Source organism: Charadrius vociferus, unplaced genomic scaffold, assembly GCF_000708025.1.
Source record: "Charadrius vociferus isolate BGI_N301 unplaced genomic scaffold, ASM70802v2 scaffold581, whole genome shotgun sequence".
NCBI classification, from domain to species: Eukaryota; Metazoa; Chordata; class Aves; order Charadriiformes; family Charadriidae; genus Charadrius; species Charadrius vociferus.
Window position 1 is genome coordinate 304,217 of NW_009647024.1, and position 12,542 is coordinate 316,758.

At 40.0% G+C, this 12,542-nt stretch overlaps 1 protein-coding gene across 1 annotated transcript in view; it reads left to right on the forward strand.

The window, feature by feature from the left end:
- ZSWIM6 (zinc finger, SWIM-type containing 6) overlaps nt 1-12,542 on the forward strand; it is a 54,866-nt gene that overhangs the window by 39,690 nt on the left and 2,634 nt on the right. Inside the window, exons 10-13 of the mRNA XM_009895506.1 lie at nt 810-945; nt 5,762-5,919; nt 6,449-6,612; nt 11,353-11,434. Coding sequence (XP_009893808.1) covers nt 810-945; nt 5,762-5,919; nt 6,449-6,612; nt 11,353-11,434 — 540 coding nt within the window. The remainder of the gene's footprint in view (nt 1-809; nt 946-5,761; nt 5,920-6,448; nt 6,613-11,352; nt 11,435-12,542) is intronic.

Sequence of the window (12,542 nt, forward strand, 5' to 3'; positions counted from 1 at the left end):
TAAAAGTTAAAGTTAACTTTTTTGTTGTCAATCCCGATACTGCTCTTACGAAGCTGAAATACTACACTGGCTGCACTCAGTGTGAGCAAAATCCGTTGCACCAGCGATGGGGATAGTTTTCCCACAACAGATAAGATTTTTGAGGTCATGTGGCTATAATGGACTAACAAAACCAACTTTGGTGCAAGATCTAACCTAGTCTTCTCTGCAGACCAAGTCCAGACCAAAGGATTGTTTAGATTCCTTATGCCAGGTACAACATTAATAAGGATCAGGTGGTGATCAGTGCTGGGGTGATTGGTCATGTAACTTTAGTTAAAGACTTTTATTTTTTTCTACTGTAACCACTCTTTTTTTTTTTTTTTTCCTGGTGGGTTTGTGATAAAGCACTCCTGCACCAACAGGGTGCATAGGGATTCATGTGCACAGTGTAACTACGTGGAAGCAAAGCTAGGATTATCACTTCCTACTTCTGCATAGCACAGGCTTGCTGAATGAGCCCCATGGAGCACTGGAACCGTTCTGTCATTTGTATGTGCACTAGTAGTTTGCTTAGTACTATACAACTTGTAGTCTGTCTTGTTGTCTTAAAGAATATATGATACTTAATATACTTGTAATACGTTGTATGTATGCAATATATGTGTAATGTATTTCACAGAACATAGTAATATAACTTTACCTTTTGTACAGCAAACTCTGTCTCTGAATACCAATTCTAACTGAAGGTACAGTAAATGTTTTTAAAGGTCCAGAAGTTGGGTTTTAGCAGTATGTAAAGACTGATGTTCTCTTTCTCTTTCCCGCAGCTGGACCATATAGTGGTTTAGGCGAAGTCGTCCATCGAGAGAGCGTTCCAATGCACACATTTGCCAAGTATCTTTTCACCTCTCTCCTACCTCATGATGCTGAATTGGCATACAAAACTGCACTGAGAGCCATGCGGTATGTATTCATGAGTCATCTAGAAAGAGCGCAGTAGTGGTCGGGAAAAGGGAAAAAAGCTTGGTAATCAAGACCTAGATTTTTTTCTAAAACAAGCATTCTTCCCTTTAAGGAGAAATTATTCTGGTTCTGTCATCTGCATAAAAGCAATTGGTGTCTGTAGTAAATACAGTATCATCATTTATAAATGTACAATTAGTGTTTCTCTACAACAGTAAAACAGTATTCTCTGTTACAAATCCTTCTAGAATCCCGCTCTTGGGGCACATAGCTGTGTATTAAACGACGACAGCTTTAGCATGTGTGTTCTCTCACCCATGTAGTGTTGTGTGTATGATGGTATTGGCAAGGAAATGAGGAAAGAGGCGTCTCCCCAGCAGTCTCAGGATCATCTGCTGTTTAGCCTGTTCAGTAGAACTATTTGTTCCACTGGCCTTCTTTATAAATTAACACTCAATGATAGATTTGAAACCATATGGTGTGGTCTGAGCCAGTACTTTTTTCTTGTGCTTCATAACTAAGCAGTCTTGCACACTTCTGGGTGAATGTTGGGATTTAAATCGAGTATGTCATATGACAACAAAATGTCTGACTTGCATCCCATTTGTCTTCAGTAATCAGGAAAAAGATGTTTCTCAGGGAGTGCTCAGTGTATGCTGGCTTTATCTCAAGGCAGGTTAGATTGGTAATGGTGGCTAGGAAAAGCCTTCTGAAGGAAGTTTCAAGGGCCTAAATGATCAGTGATAAATCTGTTGTCCACATACAATGCAGGGAAGAAACTGGTCCTATCTGAATTCTGGTTGCTGTCAAGAACCTTGTAGTTGATGGTTGACAAAGCATAGCTACAACTGAAGGTTAAGAGCAATCAAGTCCCAGATTTAAAATTAAAAAAAAAAAAGGTGTTGAGTTTTCCTGGTCATTATTATCTAAAATGATTGCACAGTGATCGAAGGACACACTATCCACATAAGTAGTATTTGGCTTCATAAGACAGGTTGTGTCCTAGTTTTTTGGAGGTGTGTATTCTCGAGCTAATTTCTTCAAAAAAAAGCAAAATGGGGAGGACATAATTCTATGTTCAAAGGACTAAACAGGTAGGCATGCTTAAGAAAGAACAAAACAGGTCAGGCCATAGGTCTAAGAAATATGACCTTGCATACTTGTGTATGATTAGCATTTTAGGAAATAGATTGAGAGGACAGAAGTGCATTACTGATGAACTATTGAGAACATTCAAACATATGATCAGAAAGCTGTCTGGACCATCTAAGTACACCTCTTTTGTGGCAGATTAAGTGCATCAATAACCCTGGTCATAGCAGATCAGCAAGATAGTACAAAATGTGGTGGATGGGTGTTTCGTTTGTTTGTTTGTTTGGGGGTTTGGTCATTTGGGTTTTTGTTGTTTTATTTTGGGTTGGGTGGGTTTTTTTACAAAAAAAAAAAGGTCAGTCTTAGAAAGTAGACTTGTATCCTTGTATTTATTTTCAGTTACTACCTTAAAGTGTTTCTCAGATAGTGTTTGTGTGGAGTTTTCTTCCTTAAACTAAACTGCTGAAACCATGCTGAAAGGCTGGAATAGACATCCATCAGCAGCTTTACACAGTTCCCTGAATGCTTCAGTGAATGTGACGGCAGTATGCCATTCCTTTTGAAAAAGGATTTGGGCTTTCCCCAGAAACCAGTCATAACTGAAAACTTCTTTTCTGGAAGTTTCCTTTCCCAACGGGAAAAACAAGCAAGACACTGAAAGATCCAGATGATGAAATCTCCAGTTAGTCATGGGTAGCTCTAGCCATCTTTTTGTATGAAACTATCATGTCAGCCAGACAAGTTACTTTTCAAACAGACCAGTATAAGAAAGAGTTGCCTGTTCATTTCCATCTGGTAAAATCACAGGAGACATCAGCATAATCAGGGCTGTTCTCCATAGCCCTTTTGTCATGACTTTATAAGGCAGGTGAAAGTTCAGCCCTAGACAATAATCAGTCTTTCTGTATTTTGATACTTGGCACTCTTCAAAAATGTGGACTGATATCTTGAACTGTGGTGATGACAGATTAGACACTTTCTATTCCATGGCTGTCTGCATTCCTTAGCGCTTCTAAAATTCTCCAGAAGAAGGGTAGTTAGAAGTCTTTCCGTTCACACCAAAGTGATAGTTCACTGTAGAAAGGACTCCCAATACAAACCAAATGAAAAAGTAGTTTAATACTGCCTTGAGGGGGGAAGAAGAAAGCAAACATGAAGATTGAATATCTTTCTCATGGGTGTGAGGTTGAATGGATCAGAAAGGGATCCTTTCTGATCCTTGGGCATCCTTTCTTCCGTGGCAGGGAGGAAATGGCTGTGGCAAGGACAAAAATCTCATGTGGAAATAGTAAAGGTGCTGCTTAGAAATCTGTGTGGTTACTCATACTCTTAGAAATGGAGCATGTTTCTCTCTTCACTTCAACATTTATTACAGAAGTTAACTTCCCAAGACCCCAGCTAGTTGCTCTCCAGATGTAAGGGTTTAGTGTCGGTCTACACAGGTCAATGAACCATGGTGGCTGCTCTGGAGTATTTAACCTCTCTGTATTCAAAATCATCTGTTGCTGTTTCATTTTTTGAATCCTATTTTAGTCTATGGAACAATCAGTATGAAATCAATGGAAGCTGATACCATAAAACCTTTCATGCGTACACCTGAGGTCTGCAAGGACAGGGTTGTGCTATCTGTGGTGGTCACTTCCGTCTACAGTTGTCTGCTTGCAGCACTGAAAGATATGGAGTGGAGCCTTGGAGAATGTGGATCTGCAGTGACCTAGTTGACTGCTCACTTGGAATCTGAACTTGAATGTTTGGCTTAGTTTGGTTGATCCCTTGTTAAGCCTGAATTTCACCCAGGCTTTGGGAGCCAGACTTTAATGGTGATGTTTAATCACAAGGTAGCTTTGCTAAAACCTAGCTAAATAATTGATGTTTGAAGCAGGGGGGGGGAAGCGAAACTGAAGAATGCTAAATCTGCTTGTGCTTGTTCTGATGTTCCCTAATCTTGCCAAAATTGCATGAAAGCCACCAATTCACAACAGCATTTCTTTTCACAGCAAATAGAACATAGAAGCTGGCAATGACAAGAGATTTCCCCAAAACAGCCTCTTTCTTTCATACTCTTTGTCTATTGACTGTTACTCATAACCTAATAATCCCTTTTTGCATTAGGTAGTTGGGATTTTTACTATTTATCGAAACCATCTAATAATGAATCTCTGACCTTGCACTCTCTCTATGCTTTGAAAAAATCAGCTGAAGAGTTTATATATATTTCATTTGTATGTATATACAGCTATATAAAGAGGTGTCTCAGTGGTATTAGGGAAGAGATTTGATATATTAGCATGCACATATGTGTCTCAAAATGTTAATATAACCTACTGATAATTATTTACATGGTGTGTTGTATTTATATGTGCCTGCTAGATACTCTCCATATATTCAAAATTACCTTTCTCAGGGTATTCTTAAAGATGCTCTTATATGCTTCAGGAACCTACAGAAAACTGATGAAACTTAAAACTATCTTACTGTGGAAAAATAGGCATGCATTCCAGTTACTTAAAGAAATTCAGTATTCATTTAAAGCGTGAGAAATTGTAACTTAAGTTTGAATGAGCTTATTCCATAATATAGATTCTATCACAGAAAATCACAATGTATTGGATTTTCAATAGTCAGTAGCTGCAATTTTATTGACAAAAGAGATCCAATTTCCTTTGTCCTCCCAGATGACTTCCTGTTAGAAAATCACTTGCATGTGAAAGCTGGTAGAAACAGAACTCAGGTATTAACCCTGATCAAGAAGCTAAGGACCGGAAAGGCTTTTCTTCGGGATGTTGTCTTGTTACTATCATTTGATGTCTTATTAACCATTCATGTCCTGAAACTGTGCTTAATTGTGTTGAATAAAAATGCCTATTTTTGTTCACTCCTAGTTTTTGCACTGGCATTTATATAGCATTTAGTGTACTGGTTGTATCTAATGCATTGTAAGGGCCATCAGTTGAGTCTGTGTTGTGGGCTCTCACTTGTGCTGCACTAGTCAACAACAAAACATTAATTTGAATTTTCTAAGTGTGAATTCTCCTTGGTGGATAAGACTGTTGTAGATTTATGTATACTCAAAGAAATTTTTGCTTCAAGATTAGAAAATGGAGTCTGAAAAGTAACTTTAAAGGAAACTTCCTCTGCCACTGTGGTTTGGGACCCTAACATGAGATTATGGTATATTATAAAATGTTGGTAGACTAAAGTTTAAGGACTTTAAAAAGTAGTCATACTTGAACAATAAAATGTCTTTTTTGGACATAATTTCATGTCTGAATTATGTCTGGTCAAAATTGGAATTATTTGTTGAATGTCCCTCTCCCTTACTTTGAGTATTTGTAAATGAAGAAAGTATCTTGCAAATATTGAAAAATATTTACATGTTCTCAGTACGGTGGAGAAATACTCCACTCTCCTTCCTGAGGGCTGTGGTTTGAAGACTGAAACAAGGCAGGGAGAAAAGCTTCAGCTCTATTTGTGATACAGAAAGTCTCTGCTGCCTTGGCTAATGGGTAGCTTAATTGTCCTGTGGATTCCTGCAGTTGCCCACTGAGTTAGGCAAGCTCAACAAATGGATTTTTAAGAAGAGAAGTAGTTTTCCAATCTTTTTTTTATAACCAAAAAGGCACATTTCATAAACAAGGTCAATTGTTCTTGTAGCTTTCGTTTAGCTCATGAGTAACCTAATGTAATAATGATTTAATGAAAGAGGATTTCTTCCTTGTTTCAGGTTGCTAGTATTGGAATCTACAGCTCCTTCGGGAGACATGTCCCGCCCGCACCACATTGCATCAGTTGTTCCAAACCGGTATCCCCGCTGGTTCACCTTAAGTCACATCGAATCCCAGCAGTGTGAGCTGGCATCGACCATGCTAACAGCAGCCAAAGGTACATTGCTGTCAGTTATGTACTCGACTAAATGTATGTTTTTAATATCGCATGGAGTAAACAGATTATAAAACTTGTGTTTAGGAATCTAAAGTGCAGTCTTGACAGGAGCTTGAAATGGGTGCAACAAACTGAACTGGCTTAAACCTGTCACCTAATTTTCTACCAGAGTAATTAAGCTAGCTCGGTGAGAGCCAGATGAGCTTGATTTGAGGCTTATGAGATGGCTTTTTGTTCTTTTGACACATGACATAGACTATGAGACCCAGGAGTGGACAAATCACTTCTGAAATTCACTAATCAGGATGACTTTTGGCCATGTACTGCACTAACACCATCAGGCACTAGAATTATTTGTGCTGTCTTCTGTCTTGTTCATATGTGATTTAATTATGGAAGATTTCTAAAACCAAAATGTATCTAACTGAAACATCATACTATTGCATAGCAACGGCAGGCTCGATTATAATGCAGCTCTGGATGTTTTTGGAGCTTGTTTCATTTTGGTGATTCTGTTTACACCTTGCAGGTGATGTTCGGAGACTGGAAACAGTGTTAGAATCCATCCAGAAAAATATCCACTCCTCATCACACATCTTCAAACTTGCCCAGGATGCATTTAAAATAGCAACACTCATGGACAGCTTGCCAGACATCACTCTTCTGAAAGTTTCTCTGGAGTTGGGCCTTCAGGTATTTCCCTTGTTCATTATTATTACAGTAGAAGAAAGGAATTTGACCCAGTGTTGGTGGGTATAGATTTTAAGTGTTGAGGACCATACCCTTTTTGGGGTCTGTTTGGAGTTTTTAGATTCTTTTTTCTCATACAAAGCTCAACAGACTGGTAAACACAGACCAAGGGTCTGCACAGGCCTTTGTGCTGTTAGACTGGAAGAAAGAGCTGGGAGCAGCTGGCTTCAGGGCACCCTTCTGTCCTGGGGGGAGAGGGGGCCAGTGCAATGGGTTCAGGAGTAAATGTAGGAACTGGCTAGAAGGCAAAATTACTCTGCTTGCCAGAAATGCACGATATTTTCTGCATGCCCTTGAGGGGTTTCTTACCATTCCTTCTCTTCCTTTCTTTCCCCTTAATGGGATTTGGTAGGTGCTTGTTGAAGAGAAAGCCAAGGTCAGCCGTAATGACCAGTTTCTAGGGCAGACTGTGCTAACAGCAGCCCTCTCACTTCCTTCATCAGAATCCTGTACTCCACAAGCTGTGGGACAGTCAGATGCATCAGACTCAGCTTGAGGTGTACAAGAACCTCAGATCAGTTTTCAGGGTCTTAGGAGAGACTTTGCAAGCTAAAAGGAGACAGCTAAGTTTTAGATATCTGGAGTAATATTGCCTTCCACTGCATCTTGGAGTTTACACAGTTCATTTCAGCAAAAATAAATCTCTTCATCCCTCTTCTGGGAGTTCTTCAAAAAAAACATGCAAAGATCAGAAAACTGTTTATTACTTTCCTTCAGTAAACAAAGGTACAAAGACTTCTGGGGAAAGGCTATTATCCCAGTTGCTTCTTATGCCAAAGAAAGGTACTATTTGCCTGTTCTAGACATTTAGAAGCTAAAGTCTTTAATCAGAAAGTTGAGTTTCTATGTGCTTTGTTAGCCTTTCATATTCCCAGGGCTGCTTCTTTTTTCACATCTTGGTATGTTTCTGCCTTAAACATTTGTTTACTTGAGAGAGAAGGATATTTATGATTGACCTCTGTGTCACCTCAAGCATTCATCAAGTATCATTCAGTGATAGCAGGACACTTTGGGTATCATTGTATTCATAGAATCATAGAATTGTTTAAGTTGGAAAAGTCCTTTAATATCATCAAGTCCAACCATTAACCTAGCGCTGCCAAGTCCACCCCTAACCCATGTCCCTAAGTGCCACATCTACACATCTTTTAGATAGCTCCAGGGATTGTGACTCAAGCCCTTCCCAGGATACCCCTTTGTGGTTGATGGTGTCAGAATGTTTTCAGTGAGATCTAGTGAAAGAAATACTACGAACACATACTTTCTCCTCAGTCCCAGGGTTTGGAATAGACTGGGGTTAGAACCTGTCCACTGTTCTGTCCCAAGCTTAGGAGCATTTTTTAAGAATCTTAAAGGTAGCTTGCTTTCCAGAAGGAAGATACATAGCAGTTTTCTGGTAGTAATTACTGAGTAATTACTCACAGCTATGTAGATTTCTACAGTAGTTCTTTTCCTGCAAAAACGTTTTTGTCAGCACTGTCTCCTACAGATGTTTCCCCCTTCCTTGCCCTTCCCAGCTTAATAGCAATTGGACTGTCTGTATTCACTATCTTGTACCTGACTACTTAGGACATTTAGGTGCCCTAGAAAACTTTCTCCCCTCACGTGGTAAACTAAACAGCAGTGTCCTCATGGGTATACTGTTCTGCCTCAGCTACAGCGATGCAAAGTTGGCCTGTTTGGTCTGAGGAGATACCAACAATTTCACAACTCTCAGTGGGATCTCTGTGACAGAAAAGCCTCGTACATTGTTTTGGATTTGGGAGTAATGTATGGACTCTTGGGTTCTTTCTCCCTATTTCCAATGGCAGCATGTGTTATGTGACTCAGCAGAGGGAAGGCTTTTAAACTGGCTGTGGAAAGAGGTCATCAGCATGACCAAATGGGCATGGAGCATCTCAGGTGTATTCTGTCCTACAGAACCTTACTGCCACAGACTCTGTAAGATCTGCAGGTACAGGAGGGGCTTCTATTCCTCTGTTTAGCTGTTGTACGCTACAACAGTGCAAGTAAGTATTACTGCACACATGCAAAAAGGTACTGCTGGCAGAACTGCTGAGCAACTTAGTGCAGGTGATCACTTGATGCATATTTGGCAACTGGTGTCCTTTGCCCCCCAAATCTGTGAATGAATGAGTAAATCGGTAAATCTCCTTCCCATGTGCATGACAAAAAGGTTTTGCATTGGTGCGGGAGCTAATTGTTCATTGGCCATTTCTTGTATCTCTTAGCGGTGGTGAGATCATCTGTTCCTGTAGACCAAGAAATTCTTATAAAGATCCATAAAGACAAAGTCAAGGTTATTCTGTGTGCAGAGAGCTTGGCTTTCAGATAAGAAATGTAACTCTCAGGAGCCTCTTGTCACTTTCAGACTTCCTGACTTGTTGAGAAGCTCTCTTCAATTGATAGCACAGATCTTGGATAGATCTTGGACAGATGTGGAACTCCCTTTTAGGAAGAGGTAGCTCAAGAATGTATTGAGCAGAAGTTAAATAGTTCTTTGGGTACATGTGCTACAGTATAGATTAACTTCAGCTGCTCCTCGGTCAGAACATCAATACATGCTTTGTTTGAATCATAGAGTCATGGAATAGTTAGAGTTGGAAGGGACCTTAAAGATCATCTATTTCCAACCCCACTGTGATGGGCAGGGACACCTTCCACTAGACTAGGTTGGTCAAAGGGTGAAATCCTTGGGTTTTTTGTGCTCAAAGGGTGAAATCCTTGGGTTTTTTGTCATCAGTAAAGGGCCCCTCTCTTGCTGTTCTCAGGTTGTCAGTTTAATCAAATGAAAGGAACCTAATTCCAGAATAGTTCATCAGGAAACTTTTCCATGTCAGGAAGCTAGATAGGGTATTGTTTTTTGCTCTTAAGCTTGGACTGTCTACACTGGAACTATTGTTATGCCCTCTACATGTACTGAAGGCTTTTGTGACTGCTGATGTTTTTACAGACCACCACAGTGATGGCACTGATCAGACAAGACTTTCAGAGAAGTTGTCATTCACACCATTATTTTTTTTACCTCCTTCCCTCCCTTACCAGTAGCAGAATTCAGTCCATAACCCTGTATTTTCTCTTGGATTCATTCTACTTGGGGGAAGCTGAAAATTCATCGTGGATATTGGAAGAGTGTTAGCCTTCAATTTGTGCATGCATCAATACAGGAAGTCACCTAGACTCCTTCCCTTTGGACAGAATGGGAAAGATAATTGCATTCCAAAGTATTTTGACTTGAGGCTGCCTGTTTTTCTTCCAGAAAGACTTCAAGCAAAGGCTGGTTCCATGATTTACCTTATCCATATTTTCATATCTTAAAATGTGTTGGGTTGCTCCTTATGGATCAGTTTGCTTTCTTTCAAAATGCTGTTCTCCAATCTAGCACTTAGGTTACAGTGTAGTTAAAATGATACCCCAATGTCTGAGGCCAACAAAGCTGGCCTTATCCTGTAACTTTGGGTGATGTACAGCCAGTCAGCAGGGTCTCAAGGTGGGAATGTTTGGAGACCAGCTTGGAACCACTCATGGTTGCTTATAACCAGACTTCTCAAAGGTCATCTGTGCATTTGTGCTCCTCAGCAATTTTTCTGTCTTAATTATCATATCTACAGCATAGGACTAGAGGAGGTGGCAGGAGGAACAAATACGACAGAGGGCTACATGCCTCTTTGAAGTCACCTTAGGATTGGGAGGGGATATGGGTTCAGAACCCGCTTACAAATGCTGCTGACTCCAAGCAGTTGTGTGAGTGCATTTGTTGACTTTATGTAAAGACATTGCTGAGAGCTCTATTATTGACCTATTATCTTCTTTATTTAATTGCTACAAATAGTAATACCGTAGTATGATCACTGATATTGTAAGGGGAAAAACACTTGCTTTCTTCATCTAGGTATCTGTGGGGTCTGTCCGGGTAGCTGAAGCAAGCTTTGCCTGCAGTTTCTGTGCAGTGTTTATTTTCACAAATAAACATACTCACCCATGTTTTGAGAAACAGCCTAGGCAATAACTGCAAGTGATGTAAAATACGGGCACTACAATCAAAGCTTGAAGTCCTTTTTCTAGGATTTTGATGGTTTTATGATGGAACTTCTTTGCACGGTCTCCTTCTTCAGGGAGAAATCATTGCTATGGACTTCTTAATACCTGGATATATCTGGAATTGTATATATATCTTTGCAGAACAAGCAGCCAGTCAAATCACAGTACACTAACTTCTTTCTGTATTGTTGAAATCAATGAAAAGAAATGCAGATGGGGGAAAAATTAAAGGGGTTAGTTTGCCCAACAAGAGTTGACACATTTCCACTTCAAAGACTATTCCGCATAGAGGGAGGAGACATGACATAATTTAATTTGAATAATTGATAATTGAGCTTTTTTTGTTGTTTGGAGGGGGCTTTTTTGTGGGGTTTTTTTTTGTGCCCACAGATAAAACAGTCTTCTCTAGTCTTGAAGGATCTGCAGTTGGAATTACTCTCTGCATGCTACTCTAAGATAACTGAGCAATATGTTTCAAATCTTTTGGTATATCAGCTAAAAAAGAGGTAACAGAGAGGAGACGGGAAGAGACTGCCATTTTGAATGTCAGTGTAATTGAGTAACTGAAAATGCCTAACTGTTGGTATATTGCCTTGGTTTGCAATAGGATTAATTTGTATTTTGTTTGTGTTGTTTTAATAGGTGATGCGGATGACGCTGTCAACACTGAATTGGCGACGGCGGGAAATGGTGAGGTGGTTGGTAACATGTGCAACAGAAGTAGGTATGTTCTGAGATGTTTCTCTTGTCAGCTAATTTTAGAGGGCTTGATCTTGCTTGTCAACATCCAGGGTCTGCAAATGTCCCCAACTTTCTATTCATCTGTAAAATTCCTTTGATGAGAAGACATTGTGGCAGTGGGTGGTTTTTTTTAGGCACAGACCAAGTGATACAATAGTTGAGACAATGCAGTGTGACTTCTTTCCCCCACAAGGTGGGGGTGTGCATAACCTCCTGGGAAATACCCCGGATTTCCCCTTGTCCCCTCCATGATAGAGTTGGGTTTGGGTTTGGGTTTGAGGCTGCAGTAGAGAAGAGGCTTGTGGTTCTGGGCTGTTGCACTATGCTACAACTTTGCTGGCTCTGAAAGGCAGGTGAGATAGCAACCTGGTTAGCTGTGGGAAGAGGAACCAGAAAACTGGTGAATGAAATGCTGAGGATGGCTCCTACTGTGTGTCAGACAGGATATCATGAAAGGGTTCGCATTGTTAGGGGTTTTTTTGAAGCCCCTGGGTAAATCCAGGCTTAGAGTGTAATACATCTTTGTTATGTGGCTATGACATTGTGCAGGCCTCTTGTCTGCACTGGAAGGCAAACCAGATACCAAGGCACCCATCATTAACCACTTAAGGTGAAAATACGGTGGGAGCAGAACCAGCCTTATACTTAAAGAACAGCAGTAGGAGAATAGTGCACTCAGCAGAATGTTCTGTTTATTTCTGGGCTTTGCCATAGACTTCCTGTGCGTCTTGATGAGGCGTCCCTTAGCTTCTGTATTCCAGTTTACCACCTGCAAGATGAGGATGCAGAATCTGAAAGTGAAGATGAGTGCATTAAAAACTGTGTAGCTGTAACAATAAAAAAAATCAGCAACTGTGGTAGTGGGGACAATGCAAATACTTATAGTAAGGGAGCAGTTTTTATTGTCACTAAAGGTATTTCAGGAAAGCATGATTCCGTACTGTATTTATTTCTCTTTCATATGTCTGAGTTGGATTGTATTGCATAGGTGCTTCTTGAGTTTCAGAACTTCAGAGTATTGCTGCTGCTTATTGTCTGGATTAGTTTATTCTTTGCTTTATGCTTAACTAGGAAATTAATATTGTAAGTAG